The sequence below is a fragment of the Festucalex cinctus genome, chromosome 4, assembly GCF_051991245.1.
Source record: "Festucalex cinctus isolate MCC-2025b chromosome 4, RoL_Fcin_1.0, whole genome shotgun sequence".
NCBI lineage: Eukaryota > Metazoa > Chordata > Actinopteri > Syngnathiformes > Syngnathidae > Festucalex > Festucalex cinctus.
Genome location: NC_135414.1, coordinates 30118265 through 30133508, shown reverse-complemented (window position 1 = coordinate 30133508; position 15244 = coordinate 30118265). Strand labels below are relative to the sequence as shown.

General features: G+C 39.9%; 1 protein-coding gene across 5 annotated transcripts in view; it reads right to left on the bottom strand.

Moving 5' to 3' along the window:
- Nucleotides 1-2050: 2050 nt before the first annotated feature.
- Nucleotides 2051-15244, bottom strand: part of LOC144018082 (A-kinase anchor protein 13) — an 89814-nt gene continuing 76620 nt past the window's right edge. For all 5 annotated transcript variants that reach the window (XM_077520216.1, XM_077520215.1, XM_077520217.1 and 2 more), the window contains 13 exons: nucleotides 14776-15024; nucleotides 14610-14686; nucleotides 13703-13875; nucleotides 12548-12630; nucleotides 12281-12469; nucleotides 10177-10344; nucleotides 9198-9271; nucleotides 8789-8833; nucleotides 8523-8573; nucleotides 7050-7322; nucleotides 6794-6973; nucleotides 4752-5058; nucleotides 2051-3724 (listed from right to left, as the gene is read on the bottom strand). In XM_077520216.1, the coding sequence (XP_077376342.1) occupies nucleotides 3672-3724; nucleotides 4752-5058; nucleotides 6794-6973; nucleotides 7050-7322; nucleotides 8523-8573; nucleotides 8789-8833; nucleotides 9198-9271; nucleotides 10177-10344; nucleotides 12281-12469; nucleotides 12548-12630; nucleotides 13703-13875; nucleotides 14610-14686; nucleotides 14776-15024 (1922 nt within the window). In that variant the 3' untranslated portion in view covers nucleotides 2051-3671. The remainder of the gene's footprint in view (nucleotides 3725-4751; nucleotides 5059-6793; nucleotides 6974-7049; nucleotides 7323-8522; nucleotides 8574-8788; nucleotides 8834-9197; nucleotides 9272-10176; nucleotides 10345-12280; nucleotides 12470-12547; nucleotides 12631-13702; nucleotides 13876-14609; nucleotides 14687-14775; nucleotides 15025-15244) is intronic.

Sequence of the window (15244 nt, the reverse complement as noted above, 5' to 3'; positions counted from 1 at the left end):
TAAAATTGGTTATAGTGGACTAAATTTACAAAGAAAATGTCAATTTTGGGGATTCTCATTAGTATGTGTGAAATCCCACAATTATTATTGTTTAAATGACGGCAGTGTTGAGAAAGCGAGGTGGGGCTACGAAATGCATCCGCCTAAGCGTGAGAAAACCCAACAAAATGTGACACATCCACACGCCGGCTAAAATGATTGGCCCTTTAATTAATTGCATTATCGTCAGCAAACACTCTCGCCGCCACCAAAAAAAGCCTCCTGAGAAAACTCAGATAATCATGTGGCTCTCACTGCAGCAGTATCAACAGGCCGCACGGTCACAGTGCCCCCTACTGGCCGACGCGGTCATGGCAGGCAGGGGAGGGGAGGGGCATGTGTGGCCAAGTTAGCTTCAGGACACGACAAGGATGCGTTTGCTGCACTTTTGCATGCTCAATTTCAGGGCTGCGTTTGAGGGGCCGGGAAAACGCTTTACACCAAAAGGATGTGACTGAAATGGAAAATAGAAGAGGGGAAGCATCAAAAAAAGGCTCCGAATGGTACAATAAACGGACTGTTATGGGTTTAGGAAGCACACTTTTATGACCTGAAGCGGACATTTGTGTAGCTCTTTAGAGACAATATTGAGTCACTTGGGAGGGAAAAAAATGATACAGATCATGATTAAGTGGAGTAATAAGCTATCTCCCTGCATGAAATTATACAATCAACTACTTAACTGTATGGAATGCTTATGAAATAAGATTAAAACTATAAAAGAAGAAAAATTGCAAAAGGTAAGTTTTCTAGAGGTCAAAATACATTTTAAGGACCAAAATAAAAAAACAATTGATCACTATTGAGGTCAGAACTGGGAAAAACCAACTCGGATATACCTGACTTACGACCATCCTTGAATGCAGCATTTTTTCGGACTTCGCAGGTGGAATTTCCGAGTTCCCGTACACACTTCCTGGTTTGAACTTGGAAAAGTCCGACTTCAGACCATCCTCGAATGCAGCATAATATCCATCAAATAGTCCGTTTTTTTGGTCAGATAAAAAAATAAATAAATAAATAAAAATCAATGAAAATGTCAACACTAATGTTTTCTGTATTTGTTTATCCCTTAATTGTTGGTTTTGATGTACATTTAGGTAAGTGTATTGCTTTTGTTATGAAAATGTAATTTGAGCTTACTGAATGTGTTGTTGTGTATTTTTATTATTATTGTTATTATTATTATTATTACTAGGTTGACATTTACAGTCTGTCTCGGGACTGTAGATGGAAAATAGCCTTTTTGCTAATTCTGGCATAATTACAGAAATGTTTATTAATATGTACTGTCCCTAATACAAATCAATCAATCAATCAATCAAAATAACATGCAGTATTGGCTTTGAAATTCTGGAAAAATGTTGCATTCGAGAAAACTACAAAGAAATCTGAAATTTCAATCAAACAATCCAAAACATCTTGTGTACATATATATATTTTTTTTTATTAGGTGAGAGGCATCACCAAAAGGGGAGCAGAAAACATAAATAAAACATCCTTAGAAAATATTGTAATAAATCACAAAAGCAACTTTTTTTTTTTTTTTACATTTGATTTGTTTTATACATAAATCATATTTACATTTTTTTTTTTTTCTTCACATAGACTGAAACAAGCAAGCTCTTCCATCTTTTAGTGCATTGCGCCGCTAGCTCGTGAAAAACAAACAAACAAAAAAGCTCGGCGGCATCTTGATTGACTGATTGTCCTTTACAGGAAGTAGAAGAGCTTGTTGTCCTTCCACAATAAAGCTACGGCCAAATTGTGACTTGCGTATCAAGGTGGAATCGTTTGGTCACAAGCAAAAACAAATGTCATAACCCAAAGTGCCCCTTGGTGGTTCCAGAGCATTCCGTTAATGTCGGGAAAAATATGAGTTATGACGCACTCCAACTTCCTGTCTGCTTTTACCTGTCCTGCAGGTAGCCAATAAATCAACTCAAATAAAATTGAAATCTGGTCAGTGGTATTCATCAAATACTGATTTTTTATTTTTTTTTGTATACCAAAAAAAAAAAAAAAAAAAATCAATAAATTTGGCAGACAGCAAAAATAGGTTTATGTGGTCCCAATTGTAGATTTGTATTCTTTGAAAAGCAGGAAAAAAAAACAAAAAAACCCAGAAAATTTGGTGGGGCGTGTTTTTTAATCCAAATAGGATTCGAGTCATTGGCGGGTTAGTGGATCAGTCTGATGATAAAGCAACAATTAATTTGGTGATTTTTTTTTTTAATCCTAAACATTCCCTTTAGACAAAAACACTTCATTTGACAGTGTGTGCGAAAAACGACATTCGATGCAAATTAAAGGGGCGTAAAATTAAAGGCAGATTTTTGTTTCAAAAGACACAAAACAATTGTATTAAAAAATTTGGTGGTGTGCAAATAAAACGGATTTCAACTCAAACTAGTGTTGCCGAGGTACGTTTCGTCGCCAAACAGATCAGGCTTAAAATAAAATAAAATAAAATAAAATAATAAAATATTGATTTGACAGACTTCTATTGGTGAAACTAAGAAATGTTTTTGTATAAACAGAAATCACAAAATTTGGCAGCAGGTGCTTGCTTTCTTTTGTTTGACAATAACGGTCAACGTGAATAAAACGTGTATCTCCGAATTTTGTGATTTGCAAAAAAAGAAAAAAAGTTATTTGCACAGATGACGACGCACGATGCGAATGAAATGTGATTTCGAGATTTTGATCGGGAAAACAAAATTTGGATACGTGCGTCTCACTGGACAACATTCAACATGAATAAAAAACGCGCAACTCTGAATTTGGTGATTCAGAAAAACAAGGAATGTTGTTTTTTGTGTGTTTTTTTTAAATTTTTACAAAAAATAAAATCACAAGATTTGGCGGAACATTTTTTTTTTGTCAGACACTAAAATGTGTCTCAGAATTTAATATTTTTTAGATTGTGATTGGGAAAACAAAACTAAAAAAAATATTTTGTAAAAATACAGGCCCAATAATCCCAAAATTTTGCTTTTTTTTTGTTTTGTTTTTTGTCAGATAATGACGTTCAACGTGAATGAAACAACGTAAAATATATCCAAAGTGAGTGAGTGAAGTGGAAAAACGTTTTTGTTTTTCTACTCTGATTTTTGCTGTATATGAAACAAAAAAAAAGATGCGCAAAGTGCTTCACGGCGTGGACGATTACGTTGAAAATGATCCGGTTACTTTTTGGCTAATTGAAAATTCAACCGGTGTGACCAACGCTAACTTTAGTGACAATTGACTGCCAGTAAGACGCAATTGTTTTTTTTTTTTTTTTTGTTTTTTTTTTCAAGTAAAGCGTCATGGAAGTTGTTTTGTATTTTATTTTGACATTTTTTTCCCCCCTATGCGCTTCCATTCACGGCGTTTGATAGTGAAATTGCGTTCTGTTTTCAGGCTGCGGCGCCATATGGAGCTTGTTGACATTCCTGTCTGTTTGCCGAGCGCCATTTGGTTTGGACACAGTGTGTGTGTGTGTGTAAGTGTGTGCGTGCGCGCCAATCAACGCACTAGCCAAAAAAAAAGTGTGTTTATGCGATAGCGGTGGGGGGCGGGGTGTATTTGTTTAGCACTTCCTGTGTCGCTACAGGGCAGGTAGGTACAGTAGGCGGGTACAGTAGGAGTCAGCAGAAGAAGATTTCTCCATCCAGAGGAGCCTCGGAGAGATGTTGCGATTCTGGAATCCACAATGTTTAAATCAGGATTATTAGAGTTGGGGAATTTTTCATTTTAGTAAGTTTTGATTTCATTTTGAATATTTTTTTTATTTTTTTTATGTACCGTAGTTAGTTTTAAATTAGTTTTCTGCGTGGGTCTGTTCGTTTTCATTATTTTTAGTTATTTAATAAATGCTTCGTTTTAGTTAGTTTCAGTATTAGTTTGAGTTTTTATTACTTGTGCCCATTATTTAAAAAGCACCATGCGAGCGAGGTCATCTTTTGGTGCTTTTCTATTGGCTGCTGCTTAGATGACATCACTTCTGTGTGACACATTTTCAAACATCCTTATTCCGGTCAATATTAAAATAAATCGACTTCCAATATCCCCAAAGGCTCATGCATTCAATTAATTAGCAAAGACTAAAACGAAGGACATTTTTGCTACAATTATAAGTTAGTTTTAGTTAGTTTTGTAAACATAAAATGTAGCTTCAGTTAGTTTTCATTTTTTTTAAAAAGCGTTTTAATTGTATTTCGTGAACAAAACTGTTTTTTTAATTTTTGTTTTTTTGTTAGTTTTTGTTAACTAAAATAACCTTGGTTCAAATGTTACTGTATGAATCCAGAACAATTTACATAAGTGCGTTGACCAGAATTTGTAGTTAATTTCAGCATAAAAAAAAAACAACTATTCATTTTATTTTTTATATATATATATATTTTTTTTTTCCAAATTTAACATACAATATTTTCATTGTTATGATGTCTTATTTATCTTATGCAACCAATGCCAGCTGTTTGAGTCGAAGCGATATAGAACATGGATGGAAAGATGTATTATTATTTACATATTTTTATTTTTAGAAAATATTTTCTCATTGTTCGTCGCAATATTTTGTTATTTAATAGAAAACATGTCAATGCATGAACCTTTGGAATACCACAGGTGTGTATACTTCAAACATATATTTTCTATTTTATGTCATGTTTTTTTTTTTTTTTTTCATGTCTGTGCCTATTGATTACGGCGGAGTCGATGCGTACCTGCGGCCTGACCTTTCACCTTCTTCTTGCGCTTGTCTTTGCCTTCCTTGCCGCGCTGCTTGGCCAGCTGCAGCAGACTTTTGGACAGCTGCATGTTGGCCTCGCCGCCCTTCAGGACGGCCGCGGACGACGACGACGACGACGACGAGGGCGCGAACGGGTTGAGGCCGCGCGTCTTGGCCTTGCAGCGCTGCGACGAGGAAGACGAGGATGAAGATGAGGATGCGGCGTCCGCGGGGTCCGTGAGGTCCAGAGATTGGCAGCTGCCCGCCAACTGGGAGTCTTCCGAGGCGGTGGAGGGAGTCCTCTGAAACGTCAACGTGCGGGATATCTTCAAATGTGAGTTTTTCACGAGTTTCTTCTTTGCATTATTTGGAGTCATTTACGTTTATTTCTACTGTGCAAGGTGGCGGACGGTGGTTTTCGGCAATAACTTGTCAGAGGTGACGTTATGGACTTTTTCTTAGCTCTATTGATTATTTATTGACATTTCTACTGGAGCAAATATGTTCCTGCACTTTTTGGCTCTGTATTATTTCTAGCGGTTATGTTCATTTCTATTAGGGCTGAATGATTTAAGAAATTAATGTAATTGCCATTTTCCCCTCAATATTGCTATATTATGCATGATACTGTAAATCAGTAATAAATTATTAATGTTGTCAAATTTAAAGCGTTAACTCATTCACTGGCAGCCATTTTGACTGAAGCAACCTCCTTCGCTCCCGGCTGTTTTACTGAATTTTGAGAGATTTTGCAAGGTCCACAGAATATTCTGTTCTATTAGTATAAAAACATAGAACCTACCAAAAGAAAGATGAGAGTCTCATCTTTTATCAAGAAAAAAAAGTATGTTTCTATCTGTTTCCGTTTTGCAGCAATTAGCATGAGAAGAGAGCTAAGTTTCATCAGTTTTCACAAATCTATTCAAAATTGTTAGTAATTTAGCTTTTTGTCAACATGGCCCTGGTTGATCTCCTTTGCTCTGCTGCCACCCGCTGGCCGTTTGTGTAATAACTACCATTTCTGCAACCGTTCTTTGCAGTTGAAAGGCTGCATCATTTAAAACAAAAAAACAACAACTTATAAATACGTCTTTGGGACCCTTAAAACATGAAAAAAAAACGTATTTACACGTTATTGGGAGCAAATGAGTTAATAACACTAAACATAACTACATGCATTCAAGTAAAGCATTTAATACCTGTTTATGTATGACAGTGTGAGTATTTGTTCAAAATATTGGGTTTTATTTTTTTACCCCCATTTTAAATTATGCAAGTAATTAACTGATTAGAAAAAGAGGATGATGAGCGCGCGCAGTGGATCAAATGTTGAAGACGTCCTCATAAAATTAAAATGACGAAAGAATTAACGCATAACAGGAGCTCATCAAATTTGGCGGGCAAAGAAATGTTGATAAAAGAGCCTTTTAATTAAGCGATTAATCATGATTAATCAAAAGTCTAGGATGTGATTAATCTGATTAAAAAAAGAATAATCGTTTTGACAGCTCTATCAATTATATGAACTAAAGTGCAGATCCCAACTTTTCATGGTTAATGTGCATTCAATAATATTTAAATGTGTGGACTGCACTTCTTAAACATTGACCTTATAAAGACCATCTATAAATAAATAAATAATCAAATCTATAAATAAATAAGTGTGGGAAAAGCTGAGATGATAGCTGCTCATATGACGCAACATCTTGCGATTCCGACAACGGACGAGCGTCAGGTGCGGCGACGGCGACACCCCATCAATTAAATGAGGACTAACGTCATCGCGACTGTCTTCAGTGTCTTTCGTGAAACGGATGACGCAACATCTGGCCCACATAACAGATGAATTTATCCACTTCATGTGTGATGCTGACAACTTTCACGGTGGCGGCCATTTTCACATCGTTTGACCGGAGGATGCGTTTTGATTGCTCACCGCTCAAGAAGCGCACACCGTTTTTTTGTGAATGCAATGAATGATTAGCATAAATAAGCGGCACGTTCAACACGTGGCAGAGGTTGAACGTGCTCACTCACCTCAGCGCGTCGCAGCTCGTCCATCTTGTCGAGCTGCCTTCGCAGGGCCTCCCTGTCCTTGTCCAGCTTCCTTTGGGCGTCCCGCAGCCTCTCCAGGTCCCTCTGGTAGTCTTCCTTGCGACTCGCCAGCTCCCGCCTCTCGTCCTCCAGCGCTCGCTGCTGTTTGGACAGTTCCTCCTCCTGCGGTGACCAACAATGCTCAAAATGAGCAACTCGATCGATGGGTTGATTCTTAGAGCAAGCGGTTGTCCGGTACCTGCACGTTGAGCAGCGCCTCCTTGTCGCCAAGAAGGCGCTCGCGGAGCTCCCAGTCCTTCTCGCGCCGGCGCCGCTCCTCGCCGTGCGCCGCCTGCTGCCGCTGCAGCGACGCCAGCTCCTGCCGCTGCTTCTCCAGGCTGCGCTGCTTCTCCTGCTCGATCAGCGAGCTGGGCCGCGAGGACGCCCGCGACGACGAGCACGAGGACGGCGACCGCTCGCTCAGGGCCTGACGCTGGTCCTCGATGAAGCTGTCCTGCTGCACCACCACTGCCTGAGCAAAAAACAAAAAAAGCCAAAATCGTTATTTGCAGTCATCGGATGCGAACGTGCAGTCCCACGATGTCAGACACATGCCATAGCAACAGGTGGCGCTATAGCCTGGAAGACTGGGTTAAAAAAAAAAAAAAATTCTAATAATTCTTTTTCGAGCCTGATATCGAGTCATATAACCATAATCGATTATTTTAATCTCTTTTTGTCCATAAATTCACAAGAAAATTGATTTTTTTTTTTATGTTTTTTTTTTATTGTCTTGAAATTACAGTAACTGTTCATATGAATTTAAAAGTATTTTCTTACATTTCTTTTTTCACTTTAAAAGGATAGTTGACTCATTGATCAATTCTCAGCAGTGAAAAGTTAATATTTTGTCCAGAATGAATTTGATAACTTGATTACTTTTTCATGTACAATTAATACCTTTCAAAAGTCATTTTTCTACTTGCTGTCGACTGATGACGACATCACCTGAGCTGAGGAAGTAACAACCAATCATGGCTCAGTTTACTGACCGAACCCAGAAAACAGGTGAGCTATGATTGGCCGTTACTTACTTCCTCAGCACAGGTGATGTCATCATCAGTCGACAGCAAGTACAAAATTTACTTTTTAAAGGGACTAATTGCACGTGAAAAATAATGAAGTTACCACATTAATTATAGAAAAAAATATTAACTTTTTACTGCTGAAAATGGCTCAATGAGTCAAGTATTAATTTAAGAATCTTTATAATTTATATTCACAATTATTAAATTAAGACTTATGAAAATATTTTGATCCTGTCCTTGTTGATGTCAATATTTGTGTCACACTTAAGTGATGAGAACACGTGTTGCTTTCATTAATAAACTCAATCATTTAACTAGTTAACTGCCTCCATAAAATTTGGAAACTAATCTTTTGTGGAGCTCTTATCATGCCCTTGACGTTCAAGAAAAATTGATGTTCCATAATTAATCAATATCGGACTGTATCGAAGTGAATCGACTCGAATCAGGGAAAATTGAAATCAAACTGAACTCTTGTGAATCGAATCGATTGAGTAAATTTGAATCAATACCGAGCCCGAGTCATTTCAGCAAATCATTTCAGAGAAAGGCACAAAAATTATGGGAAAAAATAATAATAATAATAATAAAAGCAACTCAATTTTAAAACAAGCTGGTAACGAATTGCGTTGAGTGTGTCGTACCTGCAGCGTGCTGAGCAGGAAGTGCAGATGGGAGACGCTGTGGAGCACCTGCTGTTGGTAAACACAATGCAATAAGCACCTCTGACACATGATCAATACATATCGATCTATCGACGATTACGCCATTCGTCAAACAGACAGTAAATGACAAGCGGTCCCGCGAGACCGAGCAACCGCGGAGGCTGAAAAAGACCGACTCGGCCGGTTTCCATGTCAACAAGCGGCCGGCAGCTAATCAGGTTAGCGACGGGAAGTGGCATCTTTACCTCGCTGTTCCTCTTGAGCAGCTGCAGCAGGTTGGCGTTTCCTCCCTGCCGACACACACAAGGACAAAAATCAGTGTCAGCGTGCGGGTTGTAAAAAGGAGACGATTATGTAACACTTACGCAACAAGGGGGACCAAAAAGAGTCAACTTTACAAGAAAACCACAAAGTTATGTGACTATTAATATCATGATGTCATGTTGGACCGTTCTATGCCCGTTATTCATGACAACCGTCGCCGTGCTCAGAAATAAACAAAAACACGGAGAAATAATCCACAGTTGATAATCAACAAGAAATAAAGAGAATAGAGACTAAAAAATATACATACATACATACATACATATATATATATATATATATATATATATATATAATCTCTGAAGATGGCAATTGGTGATTGGATCGTACCTTCTTCAGGACACTGTCGGACTCGGTCCTCCGCAGATCTCTGGTGGAATCGTCGCTCTCGTCTTTGTCTCCGTCTACAGGACACGAGACGGATGCGGACCAGTCAGCATCCATCTCGCTAAAGCTACATGATAGAGGCTAACGGCTTTATTTAGCAAAAAGGTGTGGCATGGGATCTTAAATCAATAACTCAATTGAAAACTCAGCACAAGCCCCTTTTTTTTTTTTTTTTTTTTTGTTCTCATTAGTAGTGATGGGTAGCAATGACTATATTTAAAATAGCCAAAAATTGTGGCCAAAATGTAGCGAGCATGAGAGACCACTTCGGGTAAATTCAAATGGTTTCATTTGAACCCAATTATTCTCTTTGTTCATGTCACGTCGTCTTCCAACTGTCTTTTTTTTTTTTATTTTTTTATTTTATTATTTTTGAGTCCAACGTGAGTTCAAACTTTGAGCTCATCACTCTCATTACATTCTTGAAAAACAACTGCACAAGAAACAAAGTTAAGATGAATTATTCATTTATAAATCGACTGTTGTTCATTGCAAAGAACTTTGATTCAAGCTGTTTTTTTTGGGTAATATTAACTTAACTTATTAACGTTTAGTAATTATACTTCAGTAATTGTAAAATGTTAAACCTTTATTTTTACTATCCCTCTATTTTTCTAGTTTCATATATGGAAAGGTAATTGTTAAATTGATTTAAAAAAATATTTTACTATAAAATAAATAATGATGAACATTTACTACCACCCAAAAAAAAAGTGAGAGAATAAATAATTATCAAATAAAAAAAGATTTAAAAAAAAAAAAAAGAGAGAGAGAGTACAAAAGTACCGAAAATTGGTACCGTTGAGAACTGGTATCGATTCCCAGGTACCGAGTATTGGAACAGTACCGATTCAAATTTGAAAGGTACCCATCGCTTCTTATTCGGTTGAGCGGCTGTACCTAATCAAGTGTCCACACTTACTCTTACTGAGGTGCATCTGGTGACTGTCAAAGCCGCCGAAGGTCTCGGCCCGTCGGGGCAGGCAGCCCGAGCCGGGCGCTCCTCCTCCTCCTCCTCCGCTTACGCCATCTTGGACGCCGGCCATGGCCCCGCCCAGGCTGCTGTTCACCAGGCTCTGCAGCGTCTCCACTGTCACGCACACAGACAGAAAAAATAAATACAAAATCCATGCGCGGTCAAGTAAATGAATCATCCGGCTAACCGAGTTACACTCTGCGGTTGCCAGGCAACAACCTGTTTCCACGTACTTCGCATTCAAATATGTTCGACGAGACTTCACGTCAGCGCAAGTAATCACATTACCGCTTGCTGCCATGTTTGTGGAAACAATTAGAAAAATTAAGTCTCATACTGACGGTATTAAAAGAAGAAAAGATTTTGTTATATATATATTTTTTGAAGGTAAATAGAGATAAATGTAAAGTGCATCCAAGGTGTTTTCAGGGCACTTGAGTTATTCCAAATGAGATTAAATTCATTGTGTTCCTCTCAATTGCATGCACAACATGTTTTGCAGGATGGATTTTTTTCTATTATTATTTAACCATGGATGTAATGCACAAAATGGCAGTCATCAGGAATGAATCGCAAATAAATGTTCATTACTACACTTATAGGGACGGCACGGTAGTCGAGTGGTTAGCACGTCCGCTTCCCAGTTCTGAGGTCTCCGGTTCGAGTCCAGGCTCGGACCTTCCTGGGTGGAGTTTGCATGTTCTCCCCGTGCCCGCGTGGGTCTTCTCCGGGTACTCCGGTCTCCTCCCACATTCCAAAGACATGCATGGCAGGTTAATTGGGCGCTCCGAATTGTCCCTAGGTGTGCTTGTGAGTGTGGATGGTTGTTCGTCTCTGTGTGCCCTGCGATTGGTTGGCAACCAGTCCAGGGTGTCCCCCGCCTACTGCCCAGAGCCAGCTGAGATAGGCGCCAGCAGCCCCCGCGACCCTTGTGAGGAATAAGCGGTCAAGAAAATGGATGGATGGATGGATACTACACTTATATTGTATTGCATACACTAAAGAAAGTGCATGACCAAAAACACTTCACAATAATTTTTATTATTTTTTTAAATCCTCGTGAGTGTGGCTTTCACAAACAATGGCAATAAAATCAATTTTGATTCTGTGATTTTGTTCTCTTTGGATGATTCCTAGTGGATATGTTGAAGTTCTATTGTGAAAGATGGTGGCTGTCGTGATGACACTCATATTGTGTGACCGAGTGTGCCATGCACTTTTCTGTCTAAATATAGATTATTTGTAGGCGTTCCATTTATTTCCATGAAGGGGAAAAAAAATGTACAAAATCTATAACAGCAAACAGACACTAGAGCAGCATTAACAGTAAAAAGTGAATATTATGTCTATAATTAATGTGGTAACATCATTATTTTTCATATACAATTAATACCTTTAAAGAGTAATTTTTCTACTTGCTGTCGACGGATGATGACATCACCTGTGCTGAGGAAGTAGGGAACGACCAATCATGGCTCAGTTTTCTGACCAAACCCAGAAAACAGGTAAGCCATGATTGGTCGTCACCTACTTGCTCAGCACAGGTGATGTCATCATCATTAGTCGACAAAATGGTTCAATGAGTCAAGTATCCCTTTAAGCGCCCGGCGAGCAGTTTGGGGTATCGGTGTCTTGCTCAAGGACAGCACAAGCGTGTGTTCGGGGGATGGTCGCCACGGTGACAGGTGATAATCTTAACCGCTTGGCCGTGATTGCCCCCTCAGGTGCAAAAGTGATGAGTATGCCACAAATTGTGGCGAGCGAATCCTATCGCCGCGTTCGCCATGTGCTAGCGTGGCATGCAGGAAGTTGTGAAGTGTCAAAGACATTAAAAGTCACTTTAGTGCCCAAGTTGTCGAATTGTGTTGTCGGAAAAACAAAAAAAAAAAAACGGTCGACACTGCAGCTGTGTCCTTAAAGACAATGGAGTGTGAGAATAATTTGCATTTAGAAGAGAAGCAGCAGGGCCTGGAAGCGATAACAAAACGTCTCGAGCATCCTCACGGAAGCACGAGACTCGTCGACGGCGTTGACGTCTCCTCCCGCTTACCTTCCTGCAAGGCGTCCTTCATGATGCACGCCCCCCTGGGGGGCTCCGGCCCGCCGGCCGACCTGAAGAAGGGTTCGCTCCGCCGGCAGGCCTCCTCGACCGGGCTGGAGCCCTCGCACAAGCCCCGGAACAGACGCACCTTCTCCTCCAGCAGGGATATGATCTCGCTGTCCTTCTGCTTCAGCAGGTCTAAAAAGGAAGAGCGTTTTAACAGTCGCCGATGCGGAATCGGCCGTCTCGGGGACATCCCGGTAGTCATTCGCTCGCCTCTCATTTCTTTGGCTTTGATCTCCAGTTGTCGCTTGTCGTCTTCGGTCTCGCTGGGGATGCCCTCGTCCTCGTCCCTGTCCCTGCGCCGGAAAACAGCAACACGTTTACGTACATTTGTTGGGGTCCATTATCAATTTTTGGCTAATTTTTTATAGCACCATTTGTATTTTGTGTTATGAATTTGAAGTTTGTTTATTTATTTAATCATTCATACACTTACCTACTTCTTATTAATTTTAATTTATTGATGTACATTTCATTAACTTGTATACCTACAATGTTTTGTGTTGTCTGGTATTATTTTACCTACCTTACTCTTTACTGCATGACCAATTTCTGTTTTATGTACAGCACTTTCAGCAATGCTTGTTTTAAAATGCTTTATAAATAAAGTTTTGTTGAGTATTATAACTACTGTTTACTCTTGATTCTGATCAGTGCAATGCAGCAACTCCCTCCTACTTTTAAATAGGTGTTATTTTTTTCCAGATAAAAAATATAAATAGGCACATTTGTTAATTAATTACCTGTAAATATTCATTTTAATTCATTTAAATAATTTCCCTACAACACAACTAATGATCTTAGTCCCTGTCCTAGTAGTTTAGTTGGCTAACTCGTTTACACGGTAAATTCTAAACTGAGTCTATTTGGTCCCACTCTAAATAGAGTAAAAATGTACACTTGGAAGAGAGTAAAAAATATATATATATAAAAAAAAAAAGGGGTTAAGGAAAACAGCCACAACCTCAGATTGGGAGACAGCCAATCTGCTCCCTGATTCACGCAGCTCCTGCTGTGTGTTAGTCTATTGCTTGTGTCAGCTGGAATAGTTGTAACTCTAACAGACCAAAAAAAAACAAAAAAAAAAACAATGCGTTTGGTCTCCTCTTGGATATAAGCAAACAGTAGAAGTGGCATAGCTCAGGTGGTAGTGTGGCAGTTTCCCAAGCTGAAGGTCGTGACTTCATTCCTCAACCCCTGAGTGACTTTTATTTTTTTTCAATGATTTATTTTACCCTCTTGTAAGTGTAAATATTACTCTCAAAGTGAGTCTATTTGGTCCCACTCTAAATAGAGTCAAATTTAATCCTGAGAATTGACGGTTGAACTCGAACCAAAGAGCTGTAATTGTCGGGTGGGTGTACTCACATGGACTCCTGTATGAGCTGCATCCAGGCGTTGCGCTCCTCCTTGGAGCTGGCCAGCACCTCCATCATCTCCGGCTTCTCGATACCGGCCGTGATGAGGAAAAGGCCGCGCTCCTCGTTGGCCACCTCGCGCACAATCAGCTTCTGCAGCGAGATGACAGTCGAGCGCTGGTCCTAAAAGGGGTGTTTTAGTTTTCGATAGTGGGTGGGAGGGCCGAGGAGAAGGAGGAGGAGGAAGACAAATGACAGGAGAAAGGGATGATGATGATGATGATGATGAGGCAGTGGGCAGGAAATGGGTTGGTGAAGCGGCGAGCAGGGAAAGGAAAAATGACAGGAAGCATCAAATGTGAGCAGGGGAATACAAGCGGAAGATTCGAGTAGCATTGGATGGAATGAGGGAATAAAAAAAAAAAAAAGGATGGAGAACAATAGGAAATAGTTAATGTTGTCATCCACAGTAGAAGAAAAATCTCATTTATTATAACCAATAATATACATTTAAAGGGGTAAAAAATAGTTTTGTAAAACAGTTAAATTAGTCAAATACAGGTTGAATTACACAGAGTATCATTTAATTTTGACATTTGAGTTATTCAAATGGGCGTTCCATTAAAGAAAATACCAAACTGCATAGAGTGTAATTATGTAGGTTACAGTCTGCTTGGATTGGGGTCCAGTTCCAGCAGGTGGAGATGCAGTGGGCAGAAAAAAACCCTGTAAAATTCACTTAAAGGGTAACAACACTAAATCAACTTTTTTTTTTATTGCTGATAAACTGGTGTCTAGATATGCTGTGTACATGCCCTGGTCATTATTTTGACATATATTGTTAATGAGCTTTTTATCCATTTTTATGTTCTTTAGACGGCTTTCGCTATGTATGCTTTTTCAGCGAGCGGGCCTACCAGCATGGCGAAGACGTATTTCTGATCCTTCTCCTGGAGGAAGACCAAGACGTCCGACAGGAGCAGCGCATGGACGTCTGAGAAGACGGACAATTTGTTGTTCGACATTTTCTTTTGTGTGTGTGTGTGTGTGTGTGGGTCGGGGGGGGGAAATGAATGTCGTCACCTTTGAGGCGACCCTGGCTGCTCTTGAGCTGCAGAGCGCCGTCGTGCACCAGGCGCCGCCGCAGCAGGTCCTCGCGGGCGAAGATCTGGCCACTCTTCATCATCATGATGGACTTGCTGTCAGTGCGGCTGTGAAAGTCCTTGAGGCGCCGCCGCTTGTCGTGCTCGTTCACGCGGCCGTCCACGCCGGCGATGGCTTCCTTGAACAGGCGCAGCGCCTCGGACAGCTCGTCGTAGTCGCCGTCGCCCTCTGCGCCCGGAAAAAAGCAGTTTTGAAGGGTTTTTTTTGTGCACCACCACAGGAGGTTACTTAATAGACTGCCTGAAATTATATGTCACTGACATATAAATATGAATCAAGATATATTATTTCTATCATTTTCAACTCGACTAAGAGAAATGGCATCATTTCCTGCACACAGCGCATGATTGTGTCATTGCACCGCCGTGTGTGGTAATCACTGCCTCAT